This window comes from Microtus ochrogaster, unplaced genomic scaffold, assembly GCF_000317375.1.
Source record: "Microtus ochrogaster isolate Prairie Vole_2 unplaced genomic scaffold, MicOch1.0 UNK7, whole genome shotgun sequence".
Lineage (NCBI taxonomy): Eukaryota > Metazoa > Chordata > Mammalia > Rodentia > Cricetidae > Microtus > Microtus ochrogaster.
The window spans coordinates 4,790,670-4,809,285 of NW_004949105.1; the positions used below are offsets into that span (position 1 = coordinate 4,790,670).

An 18,616-nucleotide genomic window follows, 5' to 3' on the forward strand; every position below is an offset into this window, starting at 1 on the left:
TGCCCGCACTGCAGGTTAGTGTGGGTTGTGGGGGCAGCTCTGGACACTAGGGTACAGGGCCTTACATTCTCTGCTGGAGACAAGGGAGAAAGACATTTTTGTGGCAATGAACACAACTGTTGACCTTGGCATGCAATGTTTCATAGTTCTTGGCTCCAGTGAGCATGGACTCACTGCAGTTTTATTGTTCTTCAGAGACCCGGGGGCCAGTTTAGGAAGTTCAGAGGTCAAGCACATTGGGCCTAGGACACGGGACTGAATATAAAACTGGGGTAGTGTAATATAAAAGTAGATGGGGGGTAGGACCCTGCACCCATCAGCCTGCAGAGCGGGCTCTTCTCTGTACACTCACTACACAGACAACGTGCCCTCTGCCCCGATCCTGTAGAAAAGCCACCCACTGTGTGGCTTCAGCAAGGATGCCTCCTCGTGCATCTGGTCAACCTCATCTTCCTGAACCTCACGCTTACACGTGACAGGAATCTTGCCATTGTTGTGTAGGATATCCTTCTTCCACAGCCAGTATTACAGCCAGTATTGTGGCATATCTATGCCCCTTGTGAGATCTGCTTAACTGTGCACTCTGGGTAGACACATGGCAGGGGACAGAGCCAGCTGGCCCCCGGCCCCATCAAGAAGCAGTGCCAAAGCCCTCCCCCTTTAAAGTCCAGAGACGATTTTGTCCTGCTGCCTCCAAATGTAATTCTTAGGAGACTTTCACAAATGCCCCTGAAACTGTGATCCTAAGAGATATTAAATAGCCTAGTATATACACTGGTATAAATATAAATCGGCAGAATATTGTTTGATATTGGTCTAGGGAGGCTAAGGTCAGGTTCCTGGAGGTTGTAGGAAAGCAAGATCATGCTGGATCCAAGGTCAGCCAGCATCAAATAGAAACCACCATAATCGCTTTCTCAGGCTGCAAGGCCAAGTGACCAGTCCTCAGACCAATGGCTGCCTCAGCCTTTCAGGGATTCGTGAGCAGTTCTCGGGTTTACGGCACATCTCCACAGACAGACCTGTCAGCTTCCTGTGTTGTGGGCCTTTGTGGGAAACCCTATTTAGAAAATATCTCTAGCCTGCCTGGGTGAGATCTGCTGGACAGAGTGGCCTTGACCAGCAGGGGGCGCAAGAGCTGCATCTTCACAGGCTGGTCCTCTCTACCCGCACCTGCTAGTTCTGGACCTCACAGAGAGGGGAAGGCAGGCCCCAGTGTCCCCGCAACAGCTAGCCAATGAATGATCCAGTAGCAACAAAACAGAGCACCGCAGGGGAAAATGAGTATGAGATTCGGAGTCTGCCAAAAGGTGGATCTTGCAGAGGCAGAACTCAAAGGTCTCTAGAAGTAGCTTTGGGTGTTTGCTCAAGCTTTCCCCCCTCCCCCCATCGGAAAAGCAAAGCTCAGGGGTTCTCTCTGGTCCTTCTCAGGACATACTCACAGAAGGGGTTTGGTCTCTTCCTCCTGGGGGACATGCTCACGGAAGTCTGTCAACCTGTGATGCCTTTCCTGAAGGAACAATCTTTACCAAAGAGGTGACTGGCTACTCTCACGTGGCAAGAAAAGAGCAACTGAGAACCAACCAAGACTAGAGGTGAAACAGAATGCTGGCGGGTGCAGAGAAGCCCTTCTGGATGGTGAGGCTAGGGTCTCATGTGGGAGAGGGGACAGCAGAGGTGGCACTGGGCCAGACAGCTGACTCTGCTTCCGCCTCTGCTCCTGGCCTGTGCTGGCAGAGGGCGTGTCCGAGAGAAGAAAGTGCACAGCTTCAGCTTCCAGATACTTCTGAATTCTCTGAGGCTGGCTGCAGAGGCAGGCTTTCTGAATGTGGCTTTATTTTGTTTTATTTCTGGCAACCCCAAACCAAGTTACTTTTAGATGTACTACCTCTGTGTCAGGGTGCGTAGGGGGGAGGCTTCTCCCCGGGGAGGAAGTAGGTTGGTGTGCAGAGTGAAGGAGCATTAGGAGAAGGCCCATGGCTGGAGTTGCACTGGGAGGGAGACTCTGTGTCCTCAGGCCGAGAGAGGTCAGCAGAGGACGAGGCCGACAGGGCACTGGAGGGCTGCAATTAAACAGAGAGGTGTCCTCGGTCAGCAGGTGGAGGACTCAACTACGCCCTCCAGCATATATGCCAGTATCACATTGGCCTGGTACCCTACCAGACCAGGAGCTACCTGCTCACCAGGACCCCCAGGAAGCCTTCCAGGCCTAGGAACAGCCAAGAGAGGTCAAGTGTCACCCTATCTGGTCCTCGAATGGCACAAACTTGGCTTCTAAGGCTGCAGGAACCCCTGGGGAAGGTCTCCGAAGCTCTAGACTTCCTTGGCCTACTTAACCTAGTCAATTTTCACTAGCAGTGATTAGAAGAGCCAGGATGGCCTAGAGTCAGGTGCTGGGCACTTCCCAAAGAGAGCAAGATCATTAACACCCCCAGCACAGCAGAGGGTTTCATAGGTCAGTGACTATAAATGTGGTCAGCCGTAGATTAGATGTTTAAGGAAGCTAGTTTTCAGATGTACTTAACATTTGAACAGCTCCTTACTGTTGGAAAGTCTGCTCCAATCAGTTGCAGACCTTATGAAAAACTACCATGAAGGAGAAAGAAATCCTGCCCGTGTGTGACTGTAGGTTACAGTTCCCAGTGTTTCCCTGGTCCTAAGGATAATGGAGTGGCCTCTCCTACACTCGTGACAGTCACTAAAACAAATCCCTCATATATACACCCCAGCAGACACCCTCCCAAAATCAAGCATGACTTCATGTGAGGAGAGGAATTTGGGGAACAGCACAGATCAGTATTTAAAAAACAAATTCTGAACTGAGATGTTTAAAGTGACTCCTGTATGCTATGGTGTGGTGCTCCTACTGGTTACCTCTGGGGATCCTAAGCAGCCAACTCGTCTTTCTGGTGCTGGAGTCAGGCTCTGGCAGCATTTCCTCCCAAGGCAGAGCCGAGGCTGAGGTCTCCCTCATCCTTAGTGTGATGCTGGGCAGTCATGTGACAACCCATGATGATTGTCACACAAAATTCAACTGTGGGCTCAGGAATTTTCTCTTGTTTCACTCTCAAATCTGTATATGCATTCCTCTAACCACAGGGACCAATGCATGTAAGGTCATCCTTTTAGGTCTGCTAGGATGGGCTTCCCACCCTGTCAATTCTGCTCTTTTCTAAAAATAAGTGAATACACAAACCATAAAGCAAGCCCTTAAGAGCCACAGCGCAAGCTCACAGGAACCTCAGGATAAACCACCAGGAACCATGGGCTAAACCACCAGGAACCACAAGATGAACCATCCGGAACCTCAGAATGAACCACCAGGAACCGCGGGATAAACCACCAGGAACCTCAGATGAAACCACCTCACTAAACAAGGCACATTAAGGCAGGCCCTGCCCACGTGGAGAGGACCAGCCCCGCAATACTGTTCAGGCTGACCTTAGTGTCGTGCTGGGCAAACTGCTGGGTGTTGGCACAGGCCCATTTAAAGTTTTTCTTCTGACTAACTGCCTAAAACACCCCCACACGGCCATCTCACTCCCTCCTAATATTCAGGGATGTTTGCTGGCTGCTAATGACTTCAACAGGACACTTAAAATATCTCCTTCTGTCTGCTGACCAGTGGCGACAGCATCCATTCCTTAGGAAACACAGGCTCATCTGATACGCCTGGTCCCCAGAAATCGGATTACCAAGCACATGTGGCAATTACACTCCCACACACGCTGCCGTAAAAGCTGCTCAGCCCAGAGGATTCTCAGGGCTCTCAGGCCTCCTCTGGGAGGAAGGAAAGCATCCACTATCTACAAAACTCCAGAAGGTAGAAGAAGAGAAGCACGGATGGGAATTGGCAGGTCATCTCCCAGGTTCCCAAAGTGTGCCCATGGTAAAGGACTGTCCCCTATACACCACCACAAGGGGCATTTGTCCTTTTCAACATGGAACCATAGGAAATCTCACTTTCTGTGAGAGCAGGCTGGGAGCCCCTCCACAGCGGTCCTTTTTTCCCCAAGCCAGGGGTTCAAGACAGAAGGCAGACAGGGACCAGGACTGACACCAGGTAGGACGGAACGGAGCCCCACATTCCCTGCTCATCGTCGTCCTCTGTGGAGAGTTGCATGCTGCACAGGCTGTGCTCTGGAGTTGTGTTCTCGGCATCTATGTGATTTAGGCGCTCTGTGTCCAATGGCAGCCAGACCGGCTCAGGGAGCCCCACCAGGTCTACCCAGAGGTAGTCCTAAGAGTCTCACATGGATCTGACAAACTACCAGGAGAACAGAGCAAATCCAGGATGAACCGTGGCCTCAGAGGATAGTGTCCTTCCTGGGCTGAAGACTAGGAAGATCCTTCTCCAGGCCAATTCAGGAAGTTCCATGAAGGACAGAGGCCTTGGAGTGGCAGCTACTCCTGCTCATACCCTTGAACCATCTCTTTTCCTAGACATAGCTAGACATAGCTGCTTCCAATGTTCCAGAGAGGGGAGACTTGGTCCTGAGGCAGGCTTTACCCACAGGGCCTTACATTCCCTGATTTGGGGTCCCTGTGACTCCAGTGGACGAGGGTCCAGTTCCCTTTGGGAAGTCCCACTAGCACAGCCCGGGACTGTCACACTGAGAGCCCAGATCCAGGACCCAACACTGCAGTGGACCACTGCATCCTTCCTCCAGACCCCAAAGGACCCAAGTAATTCATGGATTACAGCCCCAGCTTCATTTTCAGGTAAGCAGAGGAAGCTGAAGCACAGAGAAAAGGGCCCTGCCCTCGGAGGCGGGGAACGGCAGTACAGTGACCTCACATGAGTCCGGGGCACCAAAGTGAGCCCTGGAAAACAGAACGAAGCTGTACTAGATACTTGGGTTCCCATGCCTTCGTCCAGCCCGACTTCACATACGTGGAACCTCGGGTGGTCAAGAGACCCGCAAGCATTACTCCCACCTAGCTACTCTATAGGGTCAGCCCCGGGGCCCTGACAGCTTTCTCCATCAGAGATGGTCAGAGCTCGACACTCGAGCCACACACCCCCTCAAACAGTCACTTTGCCTGGCAAGGCCTCAACTTTCAGTGTGACTCACTAGGTGCAGGTCTCCTGGGGAATACCCAAGGACGTGTGACTTCAAAACAAATGACGTAACCGCATTCACCTGGGCCCACAGGCCAAAGAGACTCACTTCAGCTTAGTGTGATGACACAGATACACTCGGCACAGCCCTGAGGCTCATAACTGCTTCTGTTAGGGCCATAAGACAAGTCACGGAGCAGCCAGCCTGTGTGAGTAGGGCGTCACCCCGTCTAGAAGGTTTGTCTAGACCTGGATTCTCAACCTCCCCACAGGAGACACTGGGCAATGCCTGCAGATGGTTTGGCTCTCGTGACGAGGGGTTTCAGCGTAGGTAGGAAGAGGACAGGGCCTGCCTGACACCTCACAGTGCTAAGATGCGAGCCGAGAGGATCACACGATCCCAGTGCCAAGTGCAAGTCAATATAGTGCCATTAGACAACCGGGACCCTTTTATACATGGCTACCAGAGCTTTATAGGACATGAACAAGTCAATGCTAAGAGTGGAATAGAGGCGAAGCCTTGTTCAAACAAGATCTTATTCCAGACCCCTCTCCTGATGGCCTCAAGTTCACATGTGCGGGGCACAGTGTTGTTGGCTTTGCAGATAAATTTCAGAGAGTGTTGGCATGCACCTGGCTCCACTTAGAACACTCAGTGTCATACAAGTGTTCAAAATCCAGGTAGCCAGTGGCATCTCAGTCTCCCTGACCTGTAAAAGGCCAGTTCGTGGCTAAGATAAGCAGTGTATAAAACAGCTAAAAACAGTGTTTGCAAAAATAGTTCTTCCAGTAGAAAGAATGCTTTCGTGGGTTACTAGGGCCGTGGGCAGCAAGGCACCTTGCAAAGACATGACCGACCCCATAACGATCCAAGTCGCCATCATCTATATCATAGCACACCCTCTCTATGCGTAGCCCTACCCTGTCTACTCAGAAATCCACAGAAACAACCACTCACTCGGTGGCATGCCCAACCCCAGCAGGTAACACTTGCCTACCTGAAGCGGCAGAGGGTAGGAGGAACAGGTTGGCACAGTCATAGATGGAGGGCACAAGCCGGTGTAGGCCAGGATCTGCTGGGCAGGGTTGTAGAGGATCTGAGGTGGCGGAGTTGGGCCATAGGCCATCTGAGACAGGGGGACCTGTGAAGAGAGGGGAAGTGACCACCTACGTCCATGTTCCTTCAAATCCATTCAAGGCAGGATTCAGACCCACAGCTTGGCCGTCTGGGGAGTCCTAACCCAAGCCATGAAGAACAGGCCAATCTGTCCTTCATGCATCCTCTAGATATGGTCTCCGGGTTAGAGCCACCACCTGGAGCGACCATCGGACGAGGCAAGCCAGGCAGAGCCCAAGCACTAGACTGTGGGAATTCAGGGCCTAACAAGACATCCCTAAATCTCCCCAGCAACAAGAAACCTGAGACAAAGAGCTAAGCGGCATCTCTGGGCTGCAACCAAAGGCCAGAGCCCCTGGGACACCAGGATAAGCACAGGAAGAATCACCCAGAAAGTGTTTGGCAGTCCTGTGGATCCAGAAGAACTCCTGAAGTTGACATGGACCCCAAAAGGACATAAGGAAGATTCTACCCAGTGATGAGAAGGTAGCAGGCCCAAGCTCAAGGGCAGGATCAGTGGGGCTGGCTCAGAGAGAATTAGATATGGGTGAATTTCAGTTCTCTCATTCAGCTTGTTCAAATTGTGTCCAGTCCCTGCCAGAACTACACCCCGGCAACCGGGACCCTCACAGTGACAGACTAGCTTTGCCGACAAGTTTCCATCTTTACCTGGCAACAAGTTCTGCCTAAGAGGGTAGGAGAAGATTGAAGCAGCCGGTGGCTAAGCACTGTTTCCAAGGCAAGGGATTGGTAACCCTGGTTGCCATCTGACATGCAGAATTGCTTGGGTATTTAGATCCTTTATCAAGGGGGCCGTAGGATGGCACTACTCACCATGTCCTTGAAGGCCCCTAGGACTGCAGCCGTGATAATGCCAAGGCACAGGCCCAGAACATTCAGCACCGTGGACACCCAGAGCAGCCGGTACAGGTGGATCACATCCTGGCAGCTACGCACACCCACAAATTCATAGTAGGCAGGAGAAGACTCTGTGCTACAAGAGAGAAGACCAAGCTACTGCTCATTGCTAGAGCATGGCCAGGTGACAGCATGTTAGACCACAGTCAGGTGATCAACCCCAAGTATATCTGTGATTAGATGACAATCATTGAGTGCTAGGTCTATGGCCAGTGGACTAACCTATGTGCAGGAACTGTTGTCAGGCAACAGCCCAGGACATCATGCCATGGTCAATAGACCACACTATGAGTTAAAGCTATGTCTAACCAATGAGGCTCCTAACTTAGAGCCACAGTCAAGAACATTACCACTGGGGCAGTGCAGGCTGGTGGGAGGTTAGTAAAGGAGTCACGTAAGCCCTCAGCTTCCAAGCCAGAGAGCCAGGAGACTTTGGGCCACTCTGACTCTTGGAGAGGATAGAGTGGGGCTTTAGGCAGTCTTTCCGCTGACATAATCCCCAACAATAACCTTAAAGCTAGATAGAAGTAGTCTTGACACACACCCCAAAAAATAACCCATCCCCCAAAAATATATAACTCCAATCATAAAAATAGCTACAACCAAACACTGTTTCCCTGAAGAAAAACCAATCCCAAACAAGGCAAAAATAGCCCTAGAGGTAGTCATGGCTATAAAATGTCACAGCTACAAAACTTACCCAATCAAATGTCCAGCCAAGTGATATTCATAGCCTTAAAACTATAATTCCAAACACAACCTAAGCCCAAAGCCTAAATATATCACAGTCATAGCCCTAACCCTAATCTTATCAGGTCCACAATCCAAACCAAAATTTAACCCTAATCCTGGTCCTATCCTTATCTCTAATCTTAACTATAACGCTGACAAATTCCTAATTCTAACCATAATCACAACCCTAACCATATATAAAATTTCACATAGCATAAAAAATTGACACCAAACCGAAGCCAAATCATAGTCCTATCCATATCTAAATTTATCATTAAGCCAAACCCTAAACCTAAGAATAAACCCTAATTCCAAAACTAGCCCTAGTCTCTAACACTAGCTCTAGATCCTAGCATTAACATTAACCCTAACCCCAACTCCAATGTCACTCCTAACCTTTCACATGCTCCTCTACCCTCAGACCAAGCACAACCACAAGACTGCAGTCTTGACTGTGTTACAAGCACATCCAACCCCCAACTCAAGATATAACTTTGACTCTTACCTTAACCATAGACCCAAGACTATTAAACTCAACACCAACACCAAACACCAGTCCTAACTATAGCCTTGCCCTTAACACTAGTCATAATCTGAATGTCCAACCACATGCTAACCCTCCAATACTAGCCTGTCAATAACCCTGAACCTAAATCCAATTCTAATTCTAACACTGAACCCATTCCAACACTAATCCTAACTATAGCACCAATAACAACCTAAACCAAGCCATAGTTCTGTGTCCCAGCTTTAAGTCTAACCCCAACCCAGCTGTAAACCTAAGCTTAACCTTAACATGTATTGTATCTTAATATAACATAAACCATAACTCCAGTAAACCAAAGCTCCAACAACCACCCTAACTCTTAAACATTACTCTAAAACTAACCCTCAAATTCAAATACAGCCCTTACCCTAAACCCCATACAGATCATCATCCCTAACCCTAACCTCACAGCAAACCTACATACAACATAACCTTGAACCCCAACTTTAAGACAAATCCTAGCCCTCATCACACCCAGTACCCCAACACCACCCAAGCTAAACCTTCACTAGGTTATCCCAACAATAACCACTAATCCCACAACTAAGTTTAAATCCAGTGTCAAACCTAACACCAATCTTAAACCAGAATTCAGAAACCAACACAATTCCAAAGCTAATTCCAAAACCAATTCTAATCCTAAACTCTAACTGTGACCATAACCATACCTACAAGCCAGTGCCAGCCCCAGATTTAAACCTAGGACAAGTCCTGGCCCTATCCCTTAACCAAACTTCAACCCTAGCTCTAACCCAAAACTAGAACAAAACTTCTAGACCCTAATGTCTACTCCTAACCTTAATCCTAGCTCCTAAACCTCAACTCCAATATCAACCCTAACCTTTCATATATCCCTATGGTCCCAAACCAAATATGACCACAGACTTAATTCCAAATATAACCACAATCCTGTAACCAACCCTAACCCATATCCTAGCCCTAAACTTAACCTAAGCATAGCCATAGCCATAACCCTAATGCCAAACGTCAATGCCATCTAACAATAGGATTAACCTAGATCCAAAGCTAATCATAGCTCTGACCCTAAATTACAACCTGAGCCCAACGACAGTTTTAATCTAGTTTCAGCCCTACCCTGAGTTAGAGACCTCTCTAGTTCTCTGAGGATCCATCTACCTTTGGTGGGGCTGGCCAAGGAGTCTCTACCAGGCCTCACAGTGCAGTGGAAAGTGGACACAGGATATTCCAACTCAGTAACCCTGGACCCTTAATAGCCAGCTAGGATGGCTGAGCTACCTCCCATGCCAGAATAATAAGCAAGCATTTTGTGTTCCCGTTTTCCGTGTGTATCCTATCCTAACAGAAAACTGCAGGTGGGTCTCACCCGAGAGGGAGCAGAACCGGGATGTACTGGTGGTGGCCACCTGATAGTCAACTGCCTCAAGTGTGTGACTAACAGGGGCCAGGCCAGGTTTCAGAACTTCCACACTCTGTGTGTGCTCTTGGGTGGTGGCCCGATCACTCAGAATCCACTTTTTCACTGCTGAAACTAGATCCAGAGAAAGATGTAGAAAACACAAGTAGATATAGGAAGGGAGAAATGGGGGCCTCGCTCATGGACGAGACACTGTGCAGGGTCTCGCCTGTGCGCTCGCGCTCAGGCTCCTGATGTGCCTTACCTCCCACAAGCATAGAGGTCACAGCAATAGCAGGTGTTGCTCTTCACTCTCAGCTGGCACCTTCCACTCAGGGAGTAGCAGGTGACCTGGGGCAGAGACAGGCAAGTTCATACTTTATTCTGCATAGACAGCAGGCAGCCTGTGTCCAAGACCTTGCCTTGACCAGAAGCAGGGCTGCACTACCAGGACCCTTCTGATTCCTGGCAGGGTGGGGCAGGGCAGGACATAGGACAGGACTGGGCAGAGCAGGGCAAGATGGGACTGGACAGGACAACACTAGGCAGATCAGAGCAGGACTGGGCAAGGCAGGGCTGTCAGAGTCCCCACCTGCATCCCCCAAGCACCTAACATTGGCATCTCTTTTCTGGAATGTCCAGCACATGCCTTTTCAGTCTTTTGCAGGTCTGAAGACCCCAAGAACAGACTGAGATGAGAATCTGGTACCCACTTGCTGATTCCTGCCCCTCCTTGGCACTGGCACTGTGTGAGCAGCCTTATTTATCTAAGCACACACATCCCCATAGCGCTGGTGTAGACAGTCCAACTGAGCCGCATGCCAGCGCCCACCTGGGCTGGTGTCATAGGTCAGCTGCTGTGCACACTTGTCCTTCCTGGCGTCTCACTTAGCAAAAGAGTGAGGTCACGCTACAGCTGTCCCCAGTCCTTGAACACTGATTCCTGCCCCTCCTTGGCACTGGCACTGTGTGAGCAGGCTTATTTATCTAAGCACACACATCCCCATAGTACTGGTGTAGACAGTCCAACTGAGCCGCATGCCAGCGCCCACCTGGGCTGGTGTCATAGGTCAGCTGCTGTGCACACTTGTCCTTCCTGGCGTCTCACTTAGCAAAAGAGTGAGGTCACGCTACAGCTGTCCCCAGTCCTTGAACACTGCACATGTGTTGTCGCAGTGATTAAATCAGTGAACATGCTAATTGAAATGCTAATTGACTACACAGCCCTGAACGGATGAGCCCTAACACTGTGTCCAAGAGAAAAGTGTGCAGCTGCAGTTCCCGGGAGAACAGCACTGTGCATTGGACTGCCAAGGCTAGCTCCCAGCTGTCAACGCCTTGATACCCATGCAATGGGACGTTCTGTGAGAACCAAGACAGCCATTTTAACCAGACCCAGAAGACTTGGGAGGATATGGAAGCCACACTGGCCAAAGGGGCTCACCTCTGTTTGATAGACGTCATACAGGTACCCAGTCCCACTGGAGTAAAACTGGCACCGTCCTGTGCTGAGAGGCCTCGGTTCCTAGAGAAATAAATGTAGAAGGGATGGTCATCGCCAACCAGGAGTGGCCATCTCAGGCTTACCGTATTATTGCATGCCATAGTATTGTGTGTGGCATCCAGAAGGTTGCTGAGGAGAGAATTACAGACACCCTCCATCTACCCGCTGGGCACACACATCAGCACAGGGACAAGGGGAATAGGACTGAATGGGCCAAGAGGTATTCTATACCTCGCCAGGGGCACTAGGCTTTTCTCTTCCTAAAAGCAAAATGAGTTCCTTCTACTAGGAAGGGAAGAAGGAAGATTTGGGGCTGACCCACTCATCCATCCAGACTCCCCATCTATTCGTCCAGTTGTCATTCAAGCCTCCGTCTCTCTTTGCCACGCCCCACCCCTTGACATGAGCTCATCCATTCCTAGCTCACCGTGTCCCCACTCCTGTGTCCCTGACATTCATGGATCCAACACAGTGTTGAACCCCGAGGAAGCCAAGGTAAGGGAGAGCTGTGGGTGAGTGAATTGGGGCAGAGCGCCAAGCAGGGCAGCTTCTACAGCTGCTAAGGCAAAAGGCAGCTCATGCCTGGACCTGTGAAGTGCCAAAGAAGCCATATAATCCAGAAATGCTTCTTTGGTTTCTTTACTGTGTATCATTGGGGTCTCTCAAACCACTTCTCCTGACCTAAGAGGTGTCTAGAAACCACAAGTCATTCCGGCAGCAGACAAAGAGTAACTCAGGAGTCACAGGCAGCAGCGATGGTGGAGCATAGCACCTGTATGCCAGGCTGGGCGTGGATGGGTTCAGACAGGAGGCAGGCCTATTGGCACCAGGTGGTACATGAGGGGAGCAGGCAGGATAGCAATTAGAGATACAGGGAGTCAGTAAAGACAGGTAGAGAGCTGGCTTCAGGGTGGTCAGATTTACACGGTCTTCATCACAATATGACAAGACTCAGATCCTTCCCCAGTGGACTTCCCGGTATATGTTTGTGTCTTCTGTGTATGGCGGGTGTTTGTGCCTTCTGTGTGGTAGTGTTTATGTCTGCTGTGTGTGGCATGTGTGTTTGTGCCTGCTGTGTGTGGTATTTGTATTTGCTGTGTGTGGCTATTATTTGTGCCCTCTGTGTGGGGTTTGTGTTTGTGCTTACTGTGTCACTTATGTGTGTGACCTGTGGGAGGCTGAGGCTTTGAGTTGCGGAAGTCAGACTCGGCAAGAAAAGGAAGGCCAGATGTGGCAGCTCGGTTGAAGCCGGTGTGAAGATGTCAGAGTTGGGCCCTGTGACAAGTTTTGTTTTCCACATGGACATTGTGCCCTAGAGACAGACTGCGCCAGTGGAAGGTGGTACTCACGATGTGCCGTGCTGCAAACACGCCATCGACTATGGCACAGCAGAAGGCCGCCACGACACCAAAACTGATGAAGACAATGGCCGCCACCAACTAGGAGAAGAAGAGAGAGGAGGGTGGGTCTCAGCCTAAAAACAGCCCTGGACGCATTCAGAGATGGATGTTTGTACCTCCTGACCAGACCACCATGGCTTTACTTCCACCAGCCAGTGTCTCAGCCACATACTCACCCATGTGGGGCACTGTGGGTTCTGCACCACGAGACACAAGGGGCAACCACTGCATGCATATTCTCTATGCCTCACCTCTGCACACCCAAATGCAATGTGTCTCATTTTCATGAGTATATATGAATAATTGCCCTGGGCCTTTAAGATAACTAGATTCATCTGTACCAGTCCTGGCCTGCAGGGCCCCTTAGACACATGTGGCCACAGGCTACTAAGTGCCTGCCCATGATATTTAAACTGTCTGCTATAGAGATTCCAAATGCTAGTCACTATAAAATTGTATGGGTTCACAAATGGGTGTTTCTATAGGATAAATTCCTTGAACATATATTAACCTGGTACTTTGACATGTAGCATACTTGGGTTCTTTGCACTTTAAAATTGTAACAAGGAAATGCTACACTGTTCTATAAACACGCTTAGCCATCAACAACAGAATGTCCACTTCTGTGCATCCAGAATGATGTGAAATTGGTGCTAAAAAAAAAAAGATGCTTGCCTCAATTTACATTTCTCTGACTATGAGGGTGAAGCCACTTTTATAGTGGTTGGACGCATTTATTTCAGTTTTTCTTATGACACAGCTCCAGATTAACAAGCAGGAAAACAAACTCAAGGGACTCCTGGACCTAAGTGCGGCAGCACACTCATAATCCCAGTGCCCAGGAGGATGAGGCAGGAGGATTGTGAGTTCAAGGCAGCCCCAGCTACCCAGTGAGATCCTATCTCAAAAAGAAAAAAATAAACCTACATTTCCTTCCTGAGAGTTCCCCGGGTGTTTACGCCTACTAAAACACGCGTGTGAACACTCTCCCTATCTGCAGTTCCTCCCCCACCAGGAGAAATCTGTTCAATGCATGGATTTAGTGCTCAGTCCTGGGAGATGCACAAAGCCATTGGGAATTACCAGCCACAGAGAAGAGAGAGGCAGCCACCGAGAAACAGCAAGCAAAGGCCATTTGTGGTGGTACACACCTATGATCCCAGCCCTTGGGAGGCAGATGGCGGAGCATCTCTGTGAGTTCAAGGCCAGAAACTCACTATAAAGTGAGTTTGAGGCTAGACTGACTTAAACAGTAAGACCTTGTCAAAAAAGAAAAGAGAAGGAAGGAAGGAAGGAAGGAAGGAAGGAAGGAAGGAAGGAAGGAAGGAAGGGAAGGAAATAGCAAGTATAGCAAGCACAAGCAGCTCTCTTTAGCCCCAGGGTAGCATCAGATTCTCAGGTATGGGGCCGGCCATGCACTGATAATATAGTTGCACTCTGGTGATGCTGACACTGTTCTCTGGTGTCCTCTGCCACTCCCTCTTCACTAATCTCAGTTTGTTTGACATAAACCCGAAAGACAGAACTCTGCTGTAAGGAAGGCAAGGTCAGAGGCATCCTCCAAACTTGCCAGCCAAGTTCTCCTATGTGTGCGACCTGTATCCTGCACCTGCACCTATACCCAGCTGGAGCTGTCACACCCTGTCAGCCTCCACAGCAGGTGGATTAACAAGCAGTCAGCAGGAGGCCAAGAGCCTAAAAACAGATCTCAGCCCCAGGGTCCCTAGCATTCTGCCCAGCATCCCAGCACACAGCATGGTGACCATCCTTGACAGTTGCCTAGGAGACACTAGACTCCTCTCACAGGGAACTGGGACATGACCCAAGCACAACATCACACAGCCAGTCTGTCACTTCCACATCCTCAATCCCAGTGAATGTCACACTGATGAAGACCCCTCTCCATCCTCCACATTGCCACCCACCCAGTCACAGACCGTCAGGCATATGGCTTCACAGCCTTTCCTGGTGTGGACATCCCATCCTGAAGCCTCTGGATGGGCCAATGCTGGCTGATTTCCTCCACAGTTCCTGCCAGCCAATCAGGGTGGATTACCCTAACCAGCACTCTGTTGTCTTCACCTTCTAGGTCGCCAGTCAACCCAGAACCTGAGGGCCATGTCATGATAGCAGGAGGTGGCAGCAGCTAGAGGCTACACTCAAGTACTAGACAAAGGGGACAAGGAGGCAGCACACCACAGAGTCTGAGGGCGGGTGGGTTACCCGCACATCTGGGGAGAAAGCAGCACCCTCTGACGAACAAGGACCATCAAACAGGTAGCAGCAGGTGTTGGGTCTCCAACCCCATCAGTGCCCAGCACAGACACTTGTCACCCGCACAGTACTGGGAGCTGTTCCGGGTGCTGAAAAAAAAATGGCTGCACAAATGCTGCCTGCTTTCTGGATCAAGGTCTGGAGAACTCAGCCCTCCCAAAAACAGAGCCACCGCTGGGCACCCCTGTGTTCCATGTACAGGAAGCCAGTATTTCTGCGCTAGCCATGACAATGACTGGCAATCCCCCAGCCATCTGAGACAGTGTAGCCCACACAGTTGGTGAATGACTGAGCTGGGTCCAAGTCAAAGTGCACGAGAGAAAGACAGTCATTCACCTCCCCCAGCATCCCATGGACGTATGTGACAAAATGGAAAATAAAGAAACCCTTCAGTGTGCCAGTCCAAGAGAGAGAGAACGAGGGGGGATAAACAGAAACATACAGAAAGAGGAAGAGAGAGAAACAGAAAGACAAAAAGAAATTAAGAGAGAGACACAGAGAAAGAGATAGAGGCAGAAGGGAGGAGGGAGAGGGAGAGAGAGAGAGAGAGAGAGAGAGAGAGAGAGAGAGAGAGAGAGGAAGGAAGGGTTGCAGACTGTCTTGGCAAAGTGCAGGTCTTTCCTCAGCCCCCATAAGAAACAAGGGTGGGCCTGTGACCCACAGTTCCACTGTGGTGGTAATGGGTTCAGGAGGGACACACAGGCCACACCTGCATCAAGAGGGTGAGTGGCAGGTCTATTGACAGGAGAGAGATCCAGTTGCTCTGTGTGCTTCTTGTGACAAATTGCTACAAGAATTTCTTGTTTCGAACTGACGGTACTGTCCCTCCCAGACACAGAAGCGCCATCTCTGAGTCAGGCGGATGCTGAGAGCTACTGAGTGAAGGGAAGTGGGAAGGGAAGGGTAATGCTTAGGAAAGCTTGGCAGGTGGCAGAATCCCTGCCCAGGGAATGCGACTTGTCCCCCTTGCTGTAGAAGAGCCCGCCCTCTGAGTCCTTCTTTGGCTTCCACTGGAGATTGCCATAATCATAAGCAGAGATAATGGTGAAATCGTTTCTAATTAGATTTCACCCCTAGAGTGGACAGATTGGAGCAGGCACAAATGGAATCAGTGTCTGGGGTTTGCCTCAACCTCCCATGGGAAGGGAGGTACAGAAGGAAACAGATTCGTTCTGAACTTGTTGATAGCTGGTGGGATACATGAGGACATTGTGCCATTCTGTCTGCTTTTACATATGCTTACAACTCTCTATAGCACAATTTTAAAACAAAGGGAAATCAAAAGAAAAGCATTCCACACAGCTGGGACATAGCTCTACTTGGCTAAAGCTGCTCTGCCTGCTACCATCCCCTGGAACAACCTAAATTCCCCCTGGAGACACAACATAATGGCCCCTATTTCTGAATGCTCACTGTAGCCAGCTGTGTGCTAGATACTCCCTCAGCTACCTGCCCTGCCATGGACTGGGCCTTCCCCATTAAACTAATTAAGAAGATGCCCTACAGCCTGATCTTATGAAAGCATTTACTTGAGGTTCCTTAGCTCAGATGACTTCATCTCGTGTCAAGTTGGCAAAGACATATCCAGCACACCAAGACACACTGAAAAGAGTGACATGACAATTAGTCTTCCCTAGGGATGAGCCCCCCAAATGATTATCCAATAGCAAGTGGTCAGCCCTGAAAGTGTATATACATACAAGCAACAGTGAATGGACTTAGCAGGTTATAGATTATATATGTATATATAATATGGGAGCAATAAGATTAAGTTTACATGGGCGGGGTTGGAGGGAGGAAAGGATGGGGTAAAATGCCATAATTATGTTTTAATTTTTAAAAAAATGAGAAAAGTTAATATTTTATAGTTACTTTAAAAATGGATTCCAGGGGCTGAAGAGATGGCTCAGCGATTAAGAGCATTGCCTGCTCTTCCAAAGGTCCTGAGTTCAATTCCCAGCAACCACATGGTGGCTCATAACCATCTATAATGGGGTCTGGTGCCCTCTTCTGGCCTGCAGGCATACACGCAGACAGAATATTGCATACATAATAAATAAATAAATAAATAAATAAATAAATAAATAAATAAATAAATAAATTTTTAAATGGATTCCAAAATGTTCATACAATGAGGAAAGCACAAAGGAATTTCTGGACGCTCTGCTTCACATCATACATAACCAAACTAAAGTAGATCAAAAGCCTGGAGGAAATGGAAGTGTTAACCTCCACCAAAGTTGAAAACTGGGCCTAGCAAGTTAGCACAGCCAGTAAAGCGCCTGCCACACAAGCATGAGGACCTGAGTTCAGATCCCCAGAGCCTGTGTAAATTGAGACATGGTAGTGAGTACCTGTAATCCTAGCCCTGGAAAACTGGAGACTGAGGGGATCCCCAGAGCACCCCACCAGGACTCATAGAAGCCATACCCACTTGTTTTTACAGCAATAATCCACAGCAGCGCACCAACAAATATAGTCTATAGTCCCCTGTACTATGCATAGCTGCTAATACTCTCTGAACTTGAACAAACAGCATCTTCTAAATGTCTATTATTGTGTTGGTCTGAATAAGAAAGCCCCCCATATGCTCATATATTTGAATGCTCGGTCTGCAGTTGGTTAAACTACTTGGGAAAGATAAGAGGTGCAGCCTCGTTGGAGGAGGTGTGTCATTGAAAGTGGGCTTAGAGGCTCCAAAATGCCACACCATCTTCGGTTAGCTCTCTCTCCCTCCTCTCACCTCCACTTGAGGATCAGATGTAAGCTCTCAGCTACTTCTCCATCACCATGTCTTCCTGTGCCTAAGGCCATGCACACCTCCATGTTGATCACAGACTCAACCCCTGAAACTGTAAGCAAGCCATCCACTGGCAGTGGCCTTGTCAGAGGAGCTGCAGTCAGCAATGGATCTTATGGAGTACCACTCATCGGATAACATAGCACGGTTGCTATGGGTGCACCCTGGAGAGACAGGGCCCCAGGGGGGATTGTCTCCAGAGTTCCCCTTGCTTCTGCTGTGCCTTCTCCTGCCCACTGCTATCATGTGTCTACTGTATTTTGCATGGTGTAGTTACTATGTAAAAGAATCCCAATGTATCTAGTATAGTGTGATTGATTCATGGAAACCCCCCTTCCTCACTGGACAATAAACTCACGGATCATAATAATTTTTACAGAGCAATGATGCTTAGTTGTATTAATGATTTAAAGATACAGGTGTTTAGGACAATTAGTAAAGACAATTAATGAAATAGTTTAGGTTGTTCTGTCAATTGCTCTAATAAGAGATACAAGAAAGAAAAAATAAGGCTAGAAGTCACCTTTCCCTTTTCCTAGATGTGAGACTTGCCAAGGATAGAAAACAAGAACAAGGAAGCTTCCTGCATTGTATACCCATGAATTCTACCTGTGGAAGAACAGGCTGATGGCTAAAGGAAATAATTATGTCTCTACACCCAAGATTAGGTCCAAGTTCCTTGATCATGTAGTTTACAGAATTAATCACAAGCTGCAGCATACACCTTGAATATAGTTGTGAAAGGAAATTAAATGACTCTAATGCGTGTAAAGAAAAAGAAAGATGGTTAGCTAGACCACTTGAGTAAGGTTTTATAGAGTAGAAAGAGGACAAGAGGTGGTGGCACACGCCTTTAATCCCAGCACTCAGGAGGCAGAGGCAGGCAG

At 49.0% G+C, this 18,616-nt stretch overlaps 1 protein-coding gene across 2 annotated transcripts in view; it reads right to left on the reverse strand.

Moving 5' to 3' along the window:
- Positions 1 to 1,616: 1,616 nt before the first annotated feature.
- Positions 1,617 to 18,616, reverse strand: part of Tmem255b (transmembrane protein 255B) — a 25,313-nt gene continuing 8,313 nt past the window's right edge. For both annotated transcript variants that reach the window (XM_005366255.2, XM_026788782.1), the window contains exons 4-9: positions 12,605 to 12,694; positions 11,196 to 11,276; positions 10,017 to 10,102; positions 7,014 to 7,173; positions 6,061 to 6,204; positions 1,617 to 2,063 (exon numbers count right to left, since the gene is read on the reverse strand). In XM_005366255.2, the coding sequence (XP_005366312.1) occupies positions 1,896 to 2,063; positions 6,061 to 6,204; positions 7,014 to 7,173; positions 10,017 to 10,102; positions 11,196 to 11,276; positions 12,605 to 12,694 (729 nt within the window). In that variant the 3' untranslated portion in view covers positions 1,617 to 1,895. The remainder of the gene's footprint in view (positions 2,064 to 6,060; positions 6,205 to 7,013; positions 7,174 to 10,016; positions 10,103 to 11,195; positions 11,277 to 12,604; positions 12,695 to 18,616) is intronic.